Source organism: Bison bison, unplaced genomic scaffold, assembly GCF_000754665.1.
Source record: "Bison bison bison isolate TAMUID 2011002044 unplaced genomic scaffold, Bison_UMD1.0 scf7180017864215, whole genome shotgun sequence".
Taxonomy (NCBI): domain Eukaryota; kingdom Metazoa; phylum Chordata; class Mammalia; order Artiodactyla; family Bovidae; genus Bison; species Bison bison.
In genome coordinates, this window is record NW_011494787.1 from 12,218,723 (window position 1) to 12,242,420 (window position 23,698).

The following is a 23,698-nucleotide window of genomic DNA, read 5'->3' on the forward strand; positions in this document are numbered from 1 at the left end:
CTGCTGCACGCCAGGCCTCCCTGTCCATCACCAACTCCCAGAGTTGACTCAAACTCATGTCCATTGAGTCAGTGATGCCATCCAACCATCTCATCCTTTGTTGTCTCCTTTTCCCATCTTCAATCTTTCCCAGCATCAGGGTCTTTTCAAATGTGTCATTTGTACACAAATGAATTTGTACATTTGTCATATTCCTCAAATATATCAATTTTATTAAAAATTAATAAAAATTCTTGGGAAAACTGAAATGCATAATCATAATAAATGATTTTATCCATAGGATAAGTGGATAAAAATTTTGTATGTGTAGAGATTTTAACTATACAGTTAATAAGCTCGGTTTAATGAAAGTATGTAGATTTTTTATTCAACTGGTAGAGAATACACATTCTTTTCAAGCACATAATGACTAATATTAGACCATAAATCAAATCTTAACAAACTCAAATGAATTAATAACATGCAAATAGCATTCTTTGATCAAAAGATAATTTCCTTAGAAATTCTAACCTCTCCCTCCATTTAGAAAGTAAAAGAAAATTTCTAAGTAATTAAACATGGGAGAAATTATAATGTGAATAATTTGGTAGCATATAATAACAATAACTGGATCAGCATATACTGGGGGAAACTAATAGAGATAGTGAGAGTAGAAGGTTTGAATGTCCTGATACCCATCACATTCTGGGCCATCACAGGGATCTTGCAGAGCAAGACTGCAGATCTAGGGGAGAGACATGGGCCCTTATTTTGTGAGGTTTAAAAAAAATTTTTTTAATTACTTTTGATTTTTAATGGTCTTATTTTTTAGAGCAGTTTTAATTTCACAGCAAAAATGAGGAGAAGGTACAGAGACTTCCCATATAGTCCTGCTCCCAGATACACACAACCTCCCACCACTATCAGCAACCTACACCAGAGTGGTCCATTTGTTATAATTGATGAATCTACCCCAATACATCTTTATCCTCTAAAGTCCATAGTTTACATTAGGGTTCACTCTCAATGTTGTACATTATATGGATTTTGACAAATATGTAATTGTTATGCATCCACCATTACAGTATCTTATAGGATACTACAATGCCCTAAAAATCCTCTGTTTCACCTATTTGTCACTCCCTCTCCCCTAACCTCTGGCAACTACTAAACCTTATCTCCATAGTTTTGCTTTCAAATCAATAACTTTTTACCTTAAGAAACTAGCAAAAGAAGAGCAGAGTCAATCCAAAGCAAGCATAAGGAAGGAAATAAAGGCTAGAGTGGAAATAAATGAAATAGAGAATATAAAAGCAATAGAGCAAATCAATGAAACCAAAGCTAGCTAGATTGAGAAGAAGGGGAGGAGGAGGGGGAGAGGAGTGGAGGAGAGGGAAGGGGCCAGGGAGAAAGAAGAATCAAATTACTAGAATCTGAAATGAAAGGTGGGAGGTAACTACCAACCTTCCAGAAATAAAACACATTATAAAGGAATGTGTGTGCATGCTAAGTCACTTCAGTTTTGTCTTTTTGTGCCCCTGTGAACTGTAGCTCACCAGGCTCCTCTGTCCATGGGATTCTCCAGGCAAGAATACTGGAGTGGGTTGCCATTTCCTCCTCTAGGGATCTTTCAGACTCAGGGATCAAACCCATGTCTTTTATGTGTCCTTCACTGGCAGGCAGATTCTTTACTATTAGTACCACCTGGGAAGCCCCTTATAAATGAATATTTGGAAGGAATGATGCTAAAGCTGAAACTCCAGTACTTTGGCCACCTCATGTGAAGAGTTCACTCATTGGAAAAGACTCTGATGCTGGGAGGGATTCGGGGCAGGAGGAGAAGGGGACAACAGAGGATGAGATGGCTGGATGGCATCACTGACTCGATGGACGTGAGTCTAAGTGAACTCCGGGAGTTGGTGATGGACAGGGAGGCCTGGCGTGCTGCGATTCATGGGGTTGCAAAGAGTCAGACACGACTGAGCGACTGAACTGAACTGAACTGATGAACAATTATATAACTTTTAAAATTTGTATAACAAATTAGATAACTTGATAAAGTGGGCAAATTCCTAGGAAGACCAAAATACCAAATTTGACTCAATAAGAAATAAAAATGCTGGGAATAGAGCTTTAACTAGCAAATAGATTAAGTTAGTAATCAAAAACTTTCCACAAAGAAAAGTCCAGGCCCAGGTGGTATCATTGCTAAGTTCTACTAAATGTTTAAAGAATTAACAATCCTCTATAAATTCTTCCGGAAAACAGAACACTTCCTAACTCATTCTGTGAGGCCAGTATTAGCCTGATACCAAAACTGCACAGCTATATGTGAACAATGAGATTAAAACATTCCCTCACACCATATATACAAATAGACTCAAAATGCCTTAAAGATCTAAATGAAAGATTTGAAACCATATGACTCCTAGAAGTAAACATAGGCAAAACATCCTTTGACATAAATCATAGCAATATTATCTTTGATCTCCTAAGGCAAAAGCGGGAAAAAAGCAAAAATTAGCAGCTGTGACCTAAAAATTTTGCACAGAAAAATAAACCACAAAACAAAATGACAATCTATGGAATGGGAAAAAATTTGCAAATGATGTGACCAACAAGGTGTTAATATCTAAAATACACAACAGCTTAAACAACTCAGTATCAAAATAACAACCCAATAAAAAAATGTTCAGAAGACCTGAGTAGACATTTCTCCAAAGAAGACATACAGCTAACAGGCACATGAAAAGATGTTAAATATAGCTAACTATTAGAAAAATGCAAATCAAAATCACAATGAGATTGCACATGTGTCAGAATGACCATCATCAAAAAATTTACAAATAACTTGTTGGAGAGAATATGGAGAAAAGAGAACCCTTGCACACTGTTTGTGGGAATGTAAATCGGTGCAGTCACTACGGAAAACAAAATGGAGGTCCCTTAAAAACTAAAAATAGAACTACCAACTCCACTCTAGGGCCCACATTTAGAAAAAACAAAAGTACTAATTAGAAAAGATACACGCACTCCAATATTCATAGCAGCACTATCTATATCTTTATACACAATGGAATATTACTCAGCCACAAAAGAATGAAATACTGCCATTTGCAGCAACAAGGATGGACCTAGAGATTATCATACTAAGTGAAATCAGTCAGAAAGAGAACAGCAAATCCCATACCATATCACTTATATGTAGAATACAACACAAACGAACATATCTAAAAAACAAGTTACGAGATGACCACTCAGCCCTTTTGTTCAACATAGTGCTAGAAGATCTAGGCAAAATTTACTGTCTCTAAATCTCTGCCTCCTCAACTGTAAAAAAGAGAGAGTTGGACTAATAGCTAAGCCTCCTACCACCTCTAGTTTTCTCACACTGGACTTAAACGATGCCTGATTTCTGAATTACAAACTCTTCCTTTCCCAACCACCGGGGAAGGAAGAGGGCTGAGAGAGGACAGCCACTTCCTTGTCATGACGAGAAATAGGAGAAACAGAGGACCACATGTCACTTTCACAAGCTGCTGCCTCAGCCAGTGACAGGTTTAGGTGCAAAGCACGGTTATAATTAGAGCAGCAGCCTGTCCTGAGCGCTCCACCAGCCACAGGGAGCACAGCTGGATCTGCCAACCGTATGCACAGGACTCGGAGAGGCTGCTCTGGCCTTGAAAATTATCCTTCTTAAAAGGATTTTCCTCCTTCCTCAGGGGAAAGAAAACCCACTGATATAAAACCCCATTTGCCTTCCAGCTTCCCCTGTGACTGCCTCTCCAGCAGAGATAGAGCGTTGATAAATACGGGAGAAAGAAAAAAAAAACCGTAAGCTGAGCCTGGTCACATTGGCCCTTGTGATATAGTTTTATTTTTAACTTTGAAGCACTTGAACTATTTCTGTTGAAGTTTTTTCTCCTTTCCCTACCTCCACGACAGAATTCGGTCCTCTGCAGCAGCCGATGCACGCCCAGCCACCTCCGGCAGTCTGCCTGCTCACAGCCCAGAGACGCAGGTGCAGCACATGCTGACTCAGCCCGTGCCGGTAAGGTAAGCTTTCTAGATGCAGGCAGGGTCATCAAGGGGGAATTTAGAGTGGTGAACGTGGACGCAGAGGCTGAGCTGCCCATCACCTTTTTGCTCTGAGCAAGAGGGTTGTTAAAACAAACTAGTTACATATGAGGGAGAAAAGGTTGGCTCAGAGAATGAAACTCTGCTTTCCTTTCATATGTGAGCTCCTGCTTTGAATCTAAAATCTTAGAGCAGGAGATTACCTGCTTTCTAACAGCTTAGGTTCTTTCTTCTGCAATCAACCATAGTAGTTATGTGGTGTCTCTAAGGTTACACAGTATTGATGGGGGTTCAAGATAGGGGAGGGGGAGGAAGGAACAGATGAAAGGCCCAGAACCCAGAATTTCTGTTTTCTGAAGTCTAAATGTGTGATCTTTCCCCAACCAACATTCGCAGTGTTAATTGCAAGACATTCTCGTGTACTTTGATCACCTGTGACACAACTGGTTAATTTAGCACAATTGTATTTCCTGCATATATTTTTAAAATTCTGCCTGCAGAGTTTAAAACCTGTTTTCATTTAACAGTATTTCCTAAACATGACTCATTCCTTCCCAGCTCTCTTGAATCCAAATATATTTGTGGAATAGAAGTGAAAGTATTTCACAAGTTGAAAAACATATACAGGCAGGTAAAACAAAAAATTGTCACAGATTTGAAACTTGCACATCCTGAGGGACAAAAGTAAAATGATTAATGATACTTAAAGTATCAAACACTTTAAAGTGTAGACAGGTTATTTCCAGCTTTGGGAATAACTTCATAGTGTTGCATGTACAAACAAATTGGCAGGGAGAAGGGTGCAGTGTTTATTTTCCTGTTTTCCTCCGGACCTCGCTTTAGTGTGATAAGAGTTAAAGTTCAGCCAAGGACATCCTGGGAAGTGGCCTGTGCAGCAAAAATGATTCTGTACACTCTGAACTTTGCAGTGTACTGGCTAATGCCACCAATGCCAAGAAAAGGAGACCTACCACCAGACACCCTAATTCCTGGTTCCTTCCTGCCAGCCTCTGTAACCTCCAGATGCATCCCATAACTTTGCTATCAGTGTCTGGGTTATAATTATGCCTGTTTGCTAGGTACAATCAAATTCACGGTGTATAATTGCCTCACTTCATTTAATTTTGTCAAGGTTTCTGGAGCACCAAAGTTTTCAAGGTGTATACTGATTACTGTCCTAGCAAGATGGTGTATTAGCTTAGCAGTAACCAACCAGACCAGTTGACTCAGAGCTACTCCTAAATAATACGGCCAGTTTGCATTTTCTTGAACAATACAAAACAGTAATTTAAAATACTGACACTATGTAATACAAGCACCAGTTATGAGAATTAACTAGCTAATTAAATTCCTAGATTTCTAGGGTAGGTAGAGAACTGTAGATGGTGATTTGGGGGAGGATGGTTTTTAGGGTATAGTGAATGGGCTGAAATCATAGCCTGAAAGCCCAGGATTATGGGACCACATGTGGGAATTTTCCTCGGCCAACTGCTTGTGTTAAAATCTCAAGAGGCAAAGGAATTATTTGAATATTTAACTTTATACATTTTCTTTCCCTACAATTAAATATCTCCACAGTAGGGAAACAGATTAACAATGTATAATTAAGGTAACAAATTAATTGGCTGGTTAATAGGTTAACAGTTAATCTCTGTTCTTAAACTCTTGACCTTGTCACTTCCACTAAAGTTAAAGCTCGGGAATAAATAATTATTGCCAGGGCTAGCCACATGAGGAGGCAAAATAGTTAGTCGCTGACATCATGTGAGGGGTGCTGGGAGGGCCCCTTGCCTAAAAATATCTCCCTGACACCAACCCTGATTGTCTACTAACTTTATAGTAAAGAATGTGAAAACTATTATCTGTTAATCCCATTCTCTTTTGTTTGAGTCAGTGATTTAAATATACCTGCTATATGCCTTCTCACGACCTTCTGGCCAGTGACCCTTGGTCACCACCTCTTCCTCATTCTTCCAGGCTCTGTCCTGCTTTGCCCTTGGTATCATCTAAGCTGCTCACAAGCCCTTGGCCGTTATCACACAGGTAGCTCTGTGTGGTACTGTGGTTTCCACAGAATTTCTTAATAAACATCAAGGTGAAGTAGAAAAAAACAAAAGCATGTGATTCTAGTCAGAGACTTTGTGGGGCATGGTCAATGAGACACTCCTTCTCTGGGCTTCAGTTTCTCTTGTAGAAAATGAAGAGGTTAAACTAGACCCTTTTCATAACCCTTTGTTCTACAAGATCAGAAACTGCAGTTTAAAAGGACTGCTCAGGTGATTCCTATGCACACTGACGTTTGCAAAACTCCAGAGCAGAGGATTTCTGGTTATCTGCCTGATCCAGATTTCTGATTCTGTGACTGCAAGGGTGAAGAACAAGTGCTGTAAAGTCATACAAACAATCCTGGCAGCATTCAGAGTATCTGGCATAACTGGAGTCCACTGAGTCTTTTCCATTCAGAAACGTATCATTTACGTAATAAAGTTGAAAATGTTTCTTTTTCTCCCTTTAAAACAAAACAGAACAATAACAAAAAAACAAATCAGCATATGTGCGGTGCGGTGCTGTGCTTAGTCGCCCAGTCGTGTCCGTCTCTTTGAGACCCCATGGACTGTAGCCCACCAGGCTCCTCTGTCCATGGGGATTCTCCAGGCAAGAATACTGGGGTAGGCTGCCATGCCCTCCTCCAGGGGATCTTCCTGACCCAGGGATCGAACTGCCATCTCTTACAACCTCCATCTCCTGCACTAGCTGGCATATTCTTTACCACTAGCGCCACCTGGGAAGCCCTTTGTGGTGAATAGAAGAGGCCAGAATTGTGGGAAATCAGGGAGATTCACATTCAAAAAGGAGTGAGGAAAGATTTTATTTTATTTTTTTAATAGGGGTTTGAGAATGTTTAAACTGGCGGGGTATGTAAGATCCAGTGGAATGAGAGAGAACTTAAAATGGAAAGGCCAGCCAAGGGCTGTGGGCATGATGCCATGGGCAGAAATAAGGTCTGGACAAGGGTGGTGACCATGAGAGTGAGCTTGGTAGAGAAAGGACAGTTTAGTGACTCCTGTATACTAGATACATTCACTACTCTATCTCGTTTGATCCTCACACAGTCCTATCGGTTATGATGAGGCCCATTTTATGGATGAATAAATTAGCTTTACGGAGATTCAGTAACCTGTCAAAAAATTACCCAGCAGAACATGTGTTCATTAATTTATTTTTATTATTTTTAATTTTTGGTTGTGCAGCACAGCTTGCGTGATCTTAGTCTGACCAGGGATTGAACCTGTGCCCTTGGCAGTGAAAAAGCAGAGTCCACCAGACCACCAGGGAGTCCCCTCTTTAATTTACTTCAGATTGAGGATATCAGGTAAGACCTCTGTGGAAGTAGTAGGTAAGGTAAAATCTAAATGGGGAGAAGAAACCCATAAGCAATTAAGGCGCAGGGGGTGAATTCTCTTGGAAGAAAGAACAAGTACAAAGTTCCTACAGAAGAATGAGCAAAAAGTGCTGGAACCAAGTGCTCAGGGGAGAGAGGTGAGGTAAAAGAGGCAAGCAAGGGACACTCAGGGAGGACCACGTGGGCCAAGATAAGGACATTGGACCTTATTCCTTGTGATAGGATGGGATCCTCTGAAGATTTTAAGCAGGGAAGTAGTGATCTAATGTTAAAAGTTGTTAAAATCACTCTTTTTGCTGATGAATATAGATTATGGGGCACAAAATGGGAGGAGTAAGAGTGATTATAATTCTATTGCTCCAGACTGGATGAGAGTTGATGGTGCTTGGACCTGGGCAGTTGTGGTGGAGATGGAAAGAAATGGATAGATTTGCCAACTGCCTTTTCAGATCTTTCTCCCAGGCCTTCCCACGTAACTGGGCACTAGTTTCTTTGTGATTGGAGCACAATATCAGGCTCTTCTAGCTCTCAAACTTGAGCTTACAGTTCAATCAGCTGGTAGGTCGGATTCAGTAGTTCTGATCTGGTGGGGCTCAATACAGTACTTTTCTAACCAGTTCCTGGGTGATTCTGATTCTGTTGGTCTAGGTACCATATTTTAAGGACTATTATTCTAGCTGACTTGCCTTTGCTTATTAATTTAACTCCTTTCTGAGTGATCCACAGAGCACCAAACTTGCATCAAATAGTTCCTGCTCCTTTGTCAGGTTCTAAATTCTCCTCTATTTCTTTAAAGAAGTATTCATCCCTTGAACTCATGTACTGCACTTGGTCCTTCTATCTACTATTCTCCAGGCAAGAATACTGAAGTGGGTTGCCATTTCCTACTCCAGGGGATCTTCCTGACCCAGGAATCAAACCCAAGTCTCCCACATTATAGGCAGATTCTTTACCAACTAAGCTACGTGGGAAGCCCCTATCTACCCATACTCTATTTAAACTCCATCCAGTACAATTAGTAAAATCTAGTTCTGTATAGATCTCTCAACTATTTAAGTATAAATTATATAGCATTTTGTCCTCTAGACAGGGGAACTTTAAAACATATTTTTGGGGAGAGTGTTTTGGCCAAACTTGATTGAAGTTCATTTTTAAGAGGAGGGAATTACCTTTTCTGACAGGAAGCAAGAATTTAAAGGTGACTATAGGGACATGGAAACTGAAGGGGAAAATGTCACCCAAGTAACCATACTCTGTTTCATAAACAGAATTTCATCAGGTTTTTCACAGTGAAGAAGTTTATATGCTTTGATTTGGTAGATGTTTCATTTTAAATCTCAGACTCCATATGGAAGTGAACATTTTTAGCCCTAAAAAATGTCCCTGTCACATTTGTATTCCCTGAACTGTGAAGGCATAGGACCTGGATGGTCATCTTGTTTCTGTTCAAAAGGGCACAGTATGGGATGGCTCTAGAGGAGGACCCCCGAAAAAAAATCATCATTGGGATGAAGGTGTTTCCTAATGTGAAGCATCCAGGTCCTCTACAATTTGGAAAGATAATACATGTAGACACCTTTCTGCACCTCATCTGAAGGAAAAGAGGCTATTGCCTAACAGAGTATAGCCGTGGGCTCACATTCTCCCCTGATCATGGAGATGGACCACAGAGGTCTATATGGATCTCCAATGGATACAGTCTGATGTAGTGGAGAGTAGAGTATGAAGACAGACAGACTTAAGCTTCTTTGTGCCTCAGTGTCCTTATCAGTAAACGAGATGGTAATACCCACCTCACAAGATTATTGTGAGGACTAAATGAGATGTTATATAAATGCACATGTTAAGCATTGATATCTTATTTCTCTTCCTGTATGACATCCAAAATGCAGAGAGAGCACTCAATCTGGCAAGTAAGGCAAACCCCATGGAGGATAAGGATCCAGTCACTGCACTGAAATAGAAATTGGGAGAACAGAGCATCTCATATCATGAGACAACCTATGATAAATCTAACTTGGTTAAGTTCAGGCAACACCAGTTGGCTCCAACCTAAGGTGATCAATCAGTTGTCAAAATTTACCTGGGACTAAGAGGTTTCCTGGGACCTGGGACTTTCAGTGCTCACTCAGAGAGTGTCTAAGGCAAACTAGCATGTTTGGTCACCCTATTTCTCCAGCAATAATTAGAATATCAACAATTTTGAATTGTCCTTTATCATAGTAGGAGTATTTTTGAAATGTTTTCCCCCAGCCATGAAATTAAAAGACACTTACTCCTTGGAAGAAAAGTTATGACCAACCTAGATAGCATATTCAAAAGCAGAGACATTACTTTGTCAACAAAGGTCCGTCTAGTCAAGGCTATGGTTTTTCCAGTGGTCATGTATAGATGTGAGAGTTGGACTATAAAGAAAGTTGAGCACTGAAGAATTGATGCTTTTGAACTGTGGTGTTGGAGAAGACTCTTGAGAGTCCCTTAGACTGCAAGGAGATCCAACTAGTCCATTCTAGAAGAGATCAGCCCCAGGTGTTCTTTGGAAGGAATGATGCTGAAGCTGAAACTCTAGTACTTTGGCCACCTCATGCGAAGAGTTAACTCATTGGAAAAGACTCTGATGCTGGGAGGGATTGAGGGCAGGAGGAGAAGGGGACGACAGAGGATGAGATGGCTGGATGGCATCACTGACTTGATGGACATGAGTTTGAGTGAACTCCAGGAGTTGGTGATGGACAGGGAGGCCTGGTGTGCTTCGATTCATGGGGTCCCAAAGAGTCGGACGCGACTGAGGGACTGAACTGAATTTAACTTAACTGAACTTCCCCCAGCTATACAACAAAAGGTTTAGATGTGATATTTTATGCCCTTGGGCTATATTTATCTTTCTTCTTTCCTCCACTGCCAAACATCTCCAATGAGTGGTCTCCACTCAGTGTCTTTCTGCTGAGCACATGTCCTCTCTCAAAGTCACTCATCTGGGGTAGCTCCAGAGCCTGGCAGAAGCTCTTTAAATAGCAACATAAAGCAACAACAACAGCAAAAGCAACTTTGTTGCCTCCATGCATTGCTTTTCTTTTCTCTTAAAGGGATAGTTTCAAATAACTTCGCAGAGATTGAGAGCAATAAGGCTCCACTACAGATGTTCCTAGCCTCAAAACCACTGTTCCTAAGAACCTTTTATAATGCTGAAGGATAAGAAATCATTGGCAACAAAGACCTACTGTATAGCACAGGGAATTATACTTAATATTTTGTAATAACCAAGAAAGCAAAATAATGAAAAAATAGATATAGATGTATGTATCACTTTGCTGTACACCTGAAACTAACACAACATTATAAATCAACTATACCTCAGTTTAAAAGAAAAGAAATTATTGAGCTTAGAGTTTATTACTGTTGTCCCTCCAGCTAGACACGTGCCTGATAAGGGCAGAGTTCTCACCACACACAGGGAGTGCACAGAACTAGTCAGGGCTTCCTTGCCCTTGCTGGGAAATGGGCTCAACTTTGTCACAGAATCTGGCTGGCAAACATGAAGTTGGACATTCCTGGTACTGTTAGCTTTTTTCACATAGCCTTACTCCAATCTTCTGTCCCACCTAAAACCCAACAGGGGACCATGAGTCATCCAGAGTCCATTCTTGATGAATGTCTGTCATGAATAGAAAACAGATGGTCTCATTCTCCCAGGCAGGGCACAGGCCCTGCCAACACTGAAGTGTGTGCTTAATAGCTTTCTCCTCCACTCCAAACAAACACCAGATTGTGAATGGCCAAAAGTCCCACCTCACAGCTGAAACGCACATGCTCTGGCAAGAGCTCTTCAGGGCCCTGCCATGAGCAGCGGCACTGTCATCACTGCTCCTAACCTCACGGTAGCATCGGAGGCCGTCACTCACCCTTTCCGTTAGATCTGGCAACATAGTCCCCACTCTCTTAGCTCTCTGGCGTTCCTTCTCTGGCTCTACCTCTTCTTATCCCCAAAGTGGTCACACTTAGCCTTGTACTTCATGGCTCAGATTTCTATTCTGTGTGCTCACTTCTCCAGTTATGGCTTTCTCTCACTTTTAAGTGGATAATTCTCAAGTCTGCATCTCTCTATTCTACTCCCTCATCTTCCCACCCACATGATCTGTCATGACCTAAAGCAACTTGTGTTATACACGCTGGGCCCATCTTTCCTCCCCAAACAGTTTCCTCCTTAGACCTCCATTTTTCTCAGAATTACACCCAATATTCTCTCTTCTTGATTCACTTTCTTGGCATCATCTTTGGCTTTTCTTCTTCCCCCATCTCAAGTCAGAAACAAAAATGTTATTTGTAACGTTGTAATGTCTCCTGTCTGTCTCATCTTGTCTACTTCTGCTGTCATTTGTCTCACCATCTCAGCCTCCAGCATGTTCTCCATATGGTAGTTTCTAACTCCAGGTCCTTCCACCCCATCCTTCCACTACTACTGATTAATACCCCCAATTATCCTTTTAAAAAAATTCCCAGATGGGTTGTTTTTACTACTATTTTACTACTATTATTATTTGCCATACCATGCAGCCTGTGGGAACTTAGTTCCCCAACCAGGGATCAAACCCATGCCCCCAACACTGGAAGTACAAAGTCTTAACCATTGAACTGCCAGGGAATTCCCAAATGGTTCCTTATTGAATACCAAAATTCCAGATGCTTGAACCTAATACTTATAAATTCCCACAAGTCCACAATGGGAATTTTTTCCTCCCAGGAGTGATCTGGAATATGGCGGGAGCCCACCTGAATGTTAAATTGTATGTTGAAAGAAGTGGCTGGACTCTTGCATCCAAAAGATCTTTGTCTGAACCTATTCTGCTCCCTCTCAGTCCAACTGTCACAGTCCTTCCACTCTGCTCAGCACTCTCTCTCTCTGGCTGATTTATCTTCTACTTGGCCCTGAACCTATTAATGTTCTGGCTAGCAGCTTCTTACCTGCCTCCTGATTCAGGCTATTACAGAGCATTCTGGCATGATCTCTCTTTCACACTTGCAATACACGAGTCAGATAGGGAATGTGTTAAGAATGTAAGTTTCAGAACACTCACTTCACTCAGGTCACGGGTACAGCCAGCATCCATAGCAGTGTTGTCCAATAGAACTTTCTATGAAGATGAAAATATTCTATTCTATGTTGTCCAGTAGAGTAGCTATTAACCATATGGGGCCACTGAACACTTGAAATGTAGCATGACTTGAGGAACTAAATTATTAATTCTAGTTCATTTTGATTAACTTAAATAGCCAAACAGTGCAAATCTATATATGTAAGAAGCATTACAGCTGATCATAATGAACAATAGTGTTTAAAGCCACTTTAACGAGCAGTCTGCTGCTGCTGCTGAGTCGCTTCAGTCGTGTCCAACTCTGTGCGACCCCATAGTCAGCAGCCCATCAGACTCCCCAGTCCCTGGGATTCTCCAGGCAAGAATCCTGGAGTGGGTTGCCATTTCCTTCTCCAACGCATGCATGCATGCTAAGTTGCTTCAGTTGTGTCCAACTCTATGCGACTCTATGGACAGCAGCCCACCAGGCTCCTCTGTCCACAGGATTCCCTAGGCAAGAATACTGGAGTTGGTTGCCATTTCCTTCTCCAACAAGCAGTCTAGGTAACCCTTAAGCTCACTTACTGGCATATATAGTAGGTAACCAAAAAATGCTTGTTGAATAAATGGATGGAAGAATGAATACATGAATAAACTAGCATACAATTTCCTTGAGATTTAAGGCTGTCTTTTCTTTTTTTTTTTTTAATTTTATTTTATTTAACTTTACATGGCTGTCTTTCCTAAAAAAGAAAAGTTAAGGAGGATTTTCCAGATTAAAGGAGGCTAAAAAGACTTAAACAAATGTAATAAGTTGACCTTACTGGGATTCTGGCTCAAAAACTGAAAATTGTTTTTTAAAGCACAGAAGACATTTTTGGGATAATTGGGAAAATATGAATATAGACAGCATGCTACATGATATTAGAAAATTGTTTTTAGTTTTCTTAGGTGAGATAATGTTACTGTAGTCACAAAAGAAAATGTCTTATTCTTAGGAAATACATGCTGAAGTCCTTAGAGATAAGTAAGCGTATATATGCCAGTAAGATAAAGTGTAATAATATCAGCAACTTATCTTCAAGTGGCTTGGCAAAAAAATGTGTGTGTATTGAAAGGAAGAGAAAGTAAAAGTGAACCTAAGAAGAGCATATTTGCTGTAAAATGGGGGGCTGTGATACTTACCTCCAGGGTGATGGAAGAGTACTTGAAGTCATTTTGGCCCCTGATAAAGTATATAAAATAACTTTTTCATGGATCATTCATGTTTGTGCTTTTATATTTTCCCCTAGAGTTATTATACAAAGCCAGAAGGAATTTGGAAGCTATGGTAAGTACCACGTGCTCACTGGAACTTCACCTTTCAGAGGTCCAGATGTGGCCTCATTTAGCCTGTAGCCCAAGCTGCTGGCAGGTTTGTCCTTTTGGTCTAATGATATATATTGGCTTTTTGCTGAACCAGAGGTACTAGAGCAGAACCTAGAATAAACCGACACAGTTAGGGGAAAGCAGAGACCTGAGAAAGACTGATGAGCAAAGATTTTTAGTAAAACTTTATATATGAAAAAGAAAAAATCCAGTTGTAATCTAAATGGCTAACACTTCCTTTATTCAGCAAATATTATTGAGTGCTTACAATGATCCAGGCCCTGTGACAGGTGCTGAGGACGCAGATGTGAACAAAACCAGACCCACCTTGGGTCCTCCCAGCCCTGCCCCCTGGTGGTTGATCATGTGAATGACAGAACACGTGCTCTGGAATGTTACATGGCCGCTGTGAAAAAAGTTTCCAAAGGAAAATTTATAAAACAGCCTAGACATAACGTAATAGCAAGTTAAAGCAGAAAAATTGTATTCAGACAATTAAATGTGCATAAATCCTCAATAATCCACAACTCAAAAATAGCAATTGTCAATTCTGTAGCCCACTTTCCTGTGTGTATGTGTTTTCCCCCCTATTTTCAACACATCTAGTACATAGATAAAATAAACTACTGGAAAATAATTGTATTTTTTTCATATCAAGAGTATTGATAGTTGTTATTTCTGGTTGTGGTATTATGAAGTTTTTGCTTTCTTCTCTGTGCCTGCTCATTCAGTCGTGTCCAACTCTTAGTGACCCCTTGGACTGTAGCCCACCAGGCTCCTCTATCCATGGGATTTTCCAGACAACAATATTGGAGTGGGTTGCCGTTTTCTTCTCCAGCTTTCTTCTCTATGACTTTCTGTATTTTCCAAGGTTCCTACAATCAGCGTGTATAAACAGGAAATAAGTCAATTAAAACTTAAACACTCACAGACACTTGTCTTCCAGCAGTCACTTGTTTTCTCTTTCCCCTGCCTTTGGTGTCTCTAGGGTAGGACACGCAGGCCTCCACCAGGGCAGCACAGACACTGTGAGAGATGCTTCAACCGTCACTGCCACATGCCTGTGGAGCCCAGTGTCTCTTGCCCGGTGATAAACTGCCACCTGTCCTGCGGTGCTACCTTCCACATGTGCAAAGAGGCTGAGCACGAGCTACTCTGCCCTTTAGAGCAGGTTCCATGCCTCAACTCCGAATACGGCTGCCCCCTCTTCATGTCCCGCCACAAGCTGGCCAAGCATCTGCAAGTGTGTCCTGCCAGCGTGGTCTGCTGCTCCATGGAGTGGAACCGCTGGCCAAACGTGGACTCTGAAACAACGCTTCATGAGAACATCATGAAAGAGACCCCCGATGAGGAATGCTTGGACACAGCCCTGGCCCTTCAGGACCAGAAGGTCCTTTTTAGGTCTCTGAAAATGGTAGAACTTTTCCCAGAAACTAGAGAACCCATGGAAGAGGAACCTCCTATGAATGGTGAAGCCAGCTGGGAGGAAATGGATGGAGCGGTGGGTGGGGAGGATGCTGGTTTGGTAACAGGCTGCTCTCTGTCAGCCATGAATGGGGAGGTGGTAGAGCTAAGTCAAGAAGAACGAGAGGCGTTAGCCAAAACCAAAGAAGGGATGGACCTGGCCAAGTTTGACAAGTGGGAAAATATGTTCAGCAAAGAGCATGCGGCCTCAGCTTTAACAAGCTCATCAGCCAGCAGTGACAGCAAGAGCAGGAATGGCCCAGAGAAAGAACAGATTTCCAACAGCAATAGAATGGTAGAGGAGGGAGCTGCCAAAGGAAAAGAACCACAGGAAGACCAGAAGCAGCAGGACTTTCATGCAGCCATAGAAAAGACAGGACTTGCCCCTTGGCAGGATGGTGTTCTGGAAAGACTGAAAACAGCTGTGGATGCAAAGGACTATAATATGTACCTGGTGCACAATGGGAGGATGCTTATTCACTTTGGTCAGATGCCTGCTTGTACACCCAAAGAGAGAGACTTTGTTTACGGCAACCTGGAAGCTCAGGAAGTGAAGACTGTTTACACCTTCAAAGTTCCGGTGAGCTACTGTGGGAAGCGGGCTCGCCTAGGTGATGCCATGAGTTGTAGGCCAAGTGAGCACAAAGCCGTGGATACTTCAGATTTAGGGATCACTGTGGAGGACCTGCCCAAGTCAGATCTCATCAAGACCACCCTCCTGTGTGCTTTGGAAAGAGAACTCAAAGGTCATGTCATCTCCGAGTCCAGGAGCATTGACGGGCTGTTCATGGATTTCGCTACACAGACATACAGTTTTGAGCCAGAACAGTTTTCTTCTGGGACGGTGCTGGCCGACCTCCTAACCACTGCCAACCCGAACAGCAATGCGAATGGGCTCCACGTGGAGCTCCACAGTGAGTGTGTGACCAGGAGACACAACAAGAGCAGCTCTGCCTTTACTTTCACCTGCAACAAATTCTTCAGGAGGGATGAATTTCCCCTACATTTCAAGAATGTTCACACAGACATTCAGTCATGTCTCAACGGCTGGTTCCAACACCGATGCCCCCTGGCCTACTTGGGATGTACCTTTATTCAAAACCATTTCCGTCCCCCAGGGCAAAAGGCAAAAGTGATCTACAGTCAGGAGCTCAAGACCTTTGCCATCAAGCCGGAGGTTGCTTCAGAGCTGAGTGAGGGAAGGAAGAACAACCATTTCTCAGGTCGTGAAGGAAAAAACCAGAATTCTCTAACCAGCCTGCCCCTGGAGGTCCTGCAGTACATTGCTGGGTTCCTAGACAGCATCAGCCTGTCCCAGCTCTCCCAGGTGTCCGTGCTGATGAGGAGTATCTGTGCCACTTTGTTACAAGAGAGAGGGATGGTCCTCCTGCAGTGGAAGAAGAAGAGGTATTCCCATGGAGGGACCTCCTGGAGAGTTCACAGAAAGGCAAGTAATTCACTTAGTTATTCACTTCATTCATTCAGCAATTATTTACTAAGAGCCTTCTATGCACCAGCAGTGTACTAGGCACTGGAATTGTACTAGGTTACTAGGAATGAGACACAGTCTGTGAGCCCAAGGAAGCCAGCCTAGTACAGGAGACAGACCCATAAACATAAGAATAGTAGTACAGATGGAAGTGTCTATGTTATCTCTGTGTATGTGTTCAGAATATCTGCTGTTTGCTTCCATGATCCATTCTCCATCGTGATCTGTCCCCCAGGAGGCTGATCTCTGCAGACTACCTTAACTTGCTCCCTTGCTCTCCAGCTTCCAGGTGGGCTAGTCTAATGGGAGTGTGTCTATGGGAGATGGGCAGGTGGGAGAGGCTGCCGCAGGTGTTCTTCTGGCTTCCTCTCTGCATGCATTTTCCCCTTCTCGACACTTTGCACTGGCCTTGTCTCTCTGCTGAAGATAGCTGTATCCGATGGTTTTCTCCACACAGTTACCCTTTCTGGATTCTAATAAACTCCTCCTTCCCATTCAGGCCTAGAGTAGTAACACTCAAGATTGTCACTAGCCTAGGTACTGCCCTAAATCTTCTGGTTTTCCTATACACTGCTCACACATTTATGTGTCATTCCTTTTAAAAATTCTCTTCAGATTACCCAGTCTGAGTGTGCCATCTGTTTTCTGCCTAGACTCTAATTGATACAATATGCCAGCAGATTCTCCTCAGCTGCATGTCAACTAATTTTTGCTGTTGTTAAATTCATTTTGAAGTTCTAAAATAATCCACTGATTTCCCCTGGTTCAAATGCTTATTTAATTTTTAAAATATTGTATAAATCAAAGCATCTTTCCCCTTGGAAAAGCTTTAGTCCCTTTTCCCGATAAAGCTAGGCTTGCTTAACTGTATTATAAGTTCTATTAGCTTGTACCAAATAGAAGTGAAACCCCCAATTTGTCATATCCAAGGTGCCCTTAGCACCCTTTCTTATGGTACATGTGTTAGTAATGTGAATCACAAATGTATGATGTCCATTTAGGTCATTAATTCCAAAATCTCACTGTTGACTTTCTTCTCAGTATGTGGATGTATGCAAACTGGCATTGGGGAGTTAGGAGATGTTTACATCTATTTTTATTGATTATGTGTAAAACATCTTGCATATTTTCTATTATTTATTCCCTGAGCAGTCTTCTTCAAAAAATAATTATCACACTCTCCCTTATGAATCTGGGAATGTGTTAAATAACTGACTGCCAACTGACCATGTGTTAGGAATAAACATGAATGAGACTATGACCCTGCCTTCGGGAACTGTATAGTCTGGAACTACCTAATATCTTCCTCTGTAAAATCAAATGCAAATAATTTAATTTACATACTAGGGATTTTGTTATTTTTTGACTAACAATTTTCCCAATTCAGTCACTGCTGACAACTCTTAAATATCATTCAGGACAAATTGATTTTCTTGTAGAAAGGAAGAAAGACAGTTTAGTTGGAGCTACAGGATACTCATATTAAAATGGCTTTTTAAAGTAAAAAGGGAAATAGTTCTAAGATCCTAGGGCACATTTTTTTACATAAGAACAATGACAAGAAACTGATGATGAAGTGATAAAGTTGAAGAATATCAGGTTATGCCTATCTTCATAGCCAGATTTTAAAACTCGGTACTTTGACACCATCCTAAGTGCCAAAGGCCAGCAGGGGTTTGAGTACTAGCCTTTTAGATTTCTCCTAAGGATTCTGTTCTAGTGAGACTCTTATTAATTAGCATACTTTAATTTTTAAGCAATATAAAACCAAATTAAAATACATAAATATAGAAAGAAAAGAAAGTGAAGTCACTTAGTCGTGTCCAACTTTTTGCGACCCCATGGACCATAGCCTGCCAGGTTCCTTCATCCATGGGATTTTCCAGGCAAGACTACTTGAATGTATTCTTTATAAATAAGAATATTCTTTATACAGGTATTCTTTATATGTATAAATGTATTCTTTATACATAAGAAACTTTACACATAAGTTTATAATAAAGTTTATAATAAACTATAAAGGGAATTTATTGGCCCAAATAGCTTCAGGTATGGTTTGATCTGACTACTCAAAAATGCCCCCCAAATGACCTTTTTACTATCAATTCTTATCTCTACTTCCTCACTAGTGACTCCACTCTAAGACAACAGTTCTCCCTTCATGGTCCATGAGGGCTGTTGGCAGCTCTGAGTGACAATAGCTTCCAAATTTAAGCACATAGGGGAAAAAAGAAGGTACTTCCTGATATCTCAGACGAAAGTTCTGGAGTAGACTCTCACTAGCACTGGTTGTCTTGATTTGAATCATATGTCTATTCTAGAACTAACCATTTTACTCGGAGGTGGGGTGGGGTGAGGGTGTATAGCAATAAGCAATTGGTATTAGTTGGTATTAGTCATTTTCACACAACATGTGGCTGAGTGGGAAGGTTATCAGTTGGAAGGGGGTCTAGGAATTGGATGCTGGAGAAGGGACTAACACATGTATGCTGCAGTCACTAAACACTCTCTGGAATCTGAGACCAGGAAGAACAGAAAGGCATTTCTTCAAACTATTTAAATAAAGCCGATCTGAGGGTATCACACTCAGGGTTTACTTTCATGCATCTATCTCTCCTCAGATTTGGCAATTCAGCAGCCTCTTCTCCAAAATCAAGAGCTGGGAGTTTAACGAAGTTGCCTCCATGTCTGAGCACCTGAAATCCTGTCCCTTCAATGTTGTAGAACACAAGACTGACCCGATTCTTTTGACCAGCATGCGTCAGTCCCATGAACAGGCCCGAGAGACCTTAGTCACCACCTTTAAAGCCAGACCACGAGGAAGACACATCCTGCACTAAAGACTCAGAAGCCACTGTTCTTGGATTCATATTCAGAGTTACTGAAGTTGGACAGAGTGTGATTTTGAGGACTTTCTTCTGTAAATTGCAAATGTTCTCATCTAGGTGTTTTCGAACATGCAATGCCCTTCAAAGCCTGAGTAGCTGCATAAGGTGGAAGAATTTCCTAAGCCATGGCTTGTATAATTGCTATATCGCCATACTGATAACTAATAGCCTCCCTCCCCCTACTTTTTTTTTCTAAAATAAATCCATCTGCGGAGTAAATAGGTAACTGGAGGCCATTTAGAAGATGAGCCCACGACCTTAGGAGTTGAGAGAGCAGTGAAATTCCATAACCAGCATAGGCCTGTGCTTTTGTGGAGAACTTTTCAGTTTATGAGCGCTTTCAATGATATGGGGCAGAGGCAGTACAGGAAGAGGGACTGAGATGCCTCCCAGGGCACCCAGAGTACAGAATAGGGGCCTAGGCTAAGCACAGCAGCCTCAGGGACACTGAAGGTCGAACAGTAAGAGGCAGAAATGAGGTCACAGAGGACATGGTTGTGTAGAATCTTGGCAACATATGGAAGGACAGTCTTGAAAAATGAGACGAATCCAAAGGAGATGCTATATGTATGAAGAAAATTAGGACAAAAATCACAGACTGCTTTTGAACATTTTAATAGTGACTTAAGATTCAAGCTTCTTTTCCTCTGAAAATTGTATTCTCGGTCTGGATTAGGGAGAGCCCAGGTATGGGCCAGCACCACCCTGGGCTATGTGAAATGATCACAAGACACTAACCCCAACTTCAGTGTCATGCCAGAAGGCGCACGGTAGCCCAAGGAGACCACGCATATGGAAAAGTCAGGCCCACCGTAGGTCCTGTGCTACCAGTCAGTAGGTCCTAGACACCACTTGAGTATACCATGGGGAATCTTGAGAAGGAAGACATCCAAACATAGTGATTCCCTGTAATTGCTCTTACCTCTTGCTGGGCATGACTTCATTCTGTGAAAAATGGGTGACACTTCTGATTTTGGTAAAAAAATAGTCAAAACTTATGAGAACAAAAGTAAAATAAAAATACACAAGAGAAACTGGCATCCCCCAAAGCAGGGTTTCATGGAAGTACTGACATTTTAGACTGGATAATTCTTTGTCATAAGGGACTGTCCTGTGTGTTAGAGGATGTTTAATGACATCCTTGGCCTCTATTCAATAATACCAGTAGCTCCCCTACTGCTTTAACAACCGAAAATGTCCCTGGAAATATCTTCGAGTAGCAAAATCACTCCTGGTTGAGAACCACTGCCCTAACGAACGACACGCCAATGGCAGTAAGTCAGGTAAGCTTTTTAGTATAGCAAATTCTTACCTCACATAACCATCTATGCTGCTGCTAAGTTGCTTCAGTCGTGTCCGACTCTGTGCGACCCCATAGACAGCAGCCCACCAGGCTCCCCCATCCCTGGGATTCTCCAGGTAAGAACACTGGAGTGGGTTGCCATTTCCTTCTCCAATGCATGAAAGTGAAAAGTGAAAGTGAAGTCGCTCAGTTGTGTCCAACTCTTTGCGACCCCATGTACTGCAGCTTACCAGGCTCCTCCATCCATGGGATTTTCCAGGCAAGAGTACTGGAGTGGGGTGCCATTGCCTTCTCCAATAACCATCTACAGTAGTCATGATTTCATGCAGCTCTTTATTTACCAAATAGATTTTAGACACATGATGATTTTAAGTTGGGAACCAAATGAAGCTAAGTTTGTTTGATGTGGCTTCATGTCCTTGGGTCATGTGCAAAAAATATATCCTATCAGGTCTCCAGGCATAGCTGAAGCCAGGATGGTTGAACTGCTTACCCCATGTTTATATCCCTCTCATGTTAATTGATGCCATTTTCCTAGCAATTGTCAGCAAGCAAGACAGAGGGAAAAGGAGGATGGGTACTGTGGAGATGCAGAGAACAAAGAATTTAACCAACAACAGTAAAAGAGTCTAGTCAATATGAAGGCATGAGAACAAGTGCCAGAGTAGAAGTACCCTCATCTTTCATTTTAATGTGCCGCTTGATACTAGTCAGTAATGTAACTCTACTTTTCCTAATCCTTATTGTTTGGCTTATACTTCACATTTGTATATGGCGTGCCATTTTCTAAAAAATATAACTAGAGTGCGAGCTAAGGTTTTATTCAGTGAAAATGAGTAATTGCAACAACTAAACAGTAAAGTGGAGGAAAACAGGAAGAGTTCTCCAGGGATCAGGTCCAAGTTTTTGGAATCTAGTCCTTCCTATACAAAGAAAGCAAGCTCTGAAAATCCATTCTGGGGTTTTGTTTTATTAGAAAAAGAAAGCAAGGGGAGCTGTAGACTAAGGGAGATGAAAATCTGGGGCTACTGTGAGCCAGATGAGAAGTATAGAGAAAGAAAGAGAGCAGAGGGCTCTTCCTTGACAGTCTGGGCAGCCCAGGGTTCAGGAGGGCAGGCGGGAGAGTGACTGCACCTCTCTGTGGGCCCCACCATTCCAGGTACACTCTACTTTCCCAGTTTCTATCTAAAGTGCAACACTGAGCGGATCAACACCATCAAACACATTTTATAAGGCATTAAATTATATATGTAGCAGGAAATCAGAGTACTACAGGTATCCACTAGCCTATACAAAAAAGCACATTTTATGGTGACAGGACAATTGGAGAAAAAGGAAAGCCTTTTGGAGAGACAGGGATCTGATTAATGGGATGAAGCTACAGTGAGCAGCAGGAACAGCAAGCATTATCTGACAAAAGCAAGGTAGCTAGAAATGGTTTCAGCTTAAGAATCAGCTAAGGAGAGTGAAAGGGGACTATGGACCCAAGAATAAGAACCTGGATGGGGGAGATATCTGTGGGCAGAGCCCTTGAAGAGTATCACACCAAGAAATCCAGTCCAAAGTAGGGATCAGCTGTATGTGGAGGGTAAGGTCTGTGGAACCCAGGCAGAAAGGATTATTGCCTTAAGGACCTGGAAAAGAAGCTTTTGTCTTATAATGAAGGAAAAAGTGAAAATCAAGGTGGAATTTTGATGTAAGAAGAAAATCACTGCCAAAGTATGATCTATGTGTGATGTCTAATCAAACTGAAGCAAAGAATGAGATTGTATATATCTAGTGTGACTTATCTCTATACCCTGGAAACCCCAATATCTCTACAGGCAAAAATAAAGGCTGTTTTGTACTTTCAAAGTCTAACTGGGTGAATCTTGCAAGTGAGGTATAGAGACAGATGTGTCTCACTGGCGCAGAGGTCACTGTGGCAACAAAGGAGTGTGTGTCTTAAAGAAAAGCCAAGGAATAAGCCTGAGGGCTGCAGTGCCTAAGCACATGGGCAGCTCACCAATGAACTCTAAGGATTTTCATGAAGTCTTGCCACAACTATGGGTCTCAGTCACCAATCCTAGCTCTTCCTTGATCCCACTGTCTTCTCCATCTTTGAAAGCTGAACCCAAGTTTAGATACTGGTTATAGCACGGACTTCAGATTTTTTACCATCTGAGGCACCAGGAAAGCCCCCATCTTCTACCAACCCTATACCAAATCCTGACTTTCATTTTGATTTGATTTTGCTTTGCCTAGGGTCTCCTACTCTGGACCTTGCCAATCCCAATGGCTTTGGGTTAGATAAACTCACTGCGTCCTGATCTCATCCCCATACTTTGCTTGATGACTTGTTTTTTGCCTATCACTGGCTGTCCAAAGGTCCTCACCTCTTCTACCAGCCTCAGCCCTATACCACAGAGAAACTTCATGTACCACAGAGAAACTCAATCTGCCTTCTTACATGGCCATTGATTTCATTCATCCAGCTACAGGGAAGCCTAGACTTTCTTTAGTAGAGGCCACTATCTTTGACTCCAAATCCCTTTATCATCTCATTGTTCACTTTTGTGCTTAGTAGCTCAGTCATGTCTGACTCTTTGCAACCCCATGGACTGTAGCCTGCCAGGCTCTTCTGTCTATGGGGATTCTCCAGGCAAGAATACTGGA

General features: G+C 41.8%; 1 protein-coding gene across 2 annotated transcripts; it reads left to right on the forward strand.

The window, feature by feature from the left end:
* Positions 1-3,281: 3,281 nt before the first annotated feature.
* Positions 3,282-22,897, forward strand: FBXO40 (F-box protein 40). Of its 2 annotated transcripts, none has more exons than XM_010845400.1 (6): positions 3,282-3,813; positions 3,925-4,035; positions 7,308-7,429; positions 13,824-13,861; positions 14,888-16,810; positions 19,474-22,897. In XM_010845400.1, the coding sequence occupies exons 4-6, from the start codon at positions 13,859-13,861 to the stop codon at positions 19,690-19,692; spliced, it is 2,145 nt and encodes a 714-aa protein (XP_010843702.1). In that variant the 5' UTR covers positions 3,282-3,813; positions 3,925-4,035; positions 7,308-7,429; positions 13,824-13,858; the 3' UTR covers positions 19,693-22,897. The 2 variants fall into 2 exon arrangements, with proteins under 2 accessions (XP_010843702.1, XP_010843704.1); XM_010845402.1 differs by having other exon boundaries at positions 3,925-4,030.
* The last annotated feature ends 801 nt before the right edge of the window (positions 22,898-23,698 follow it).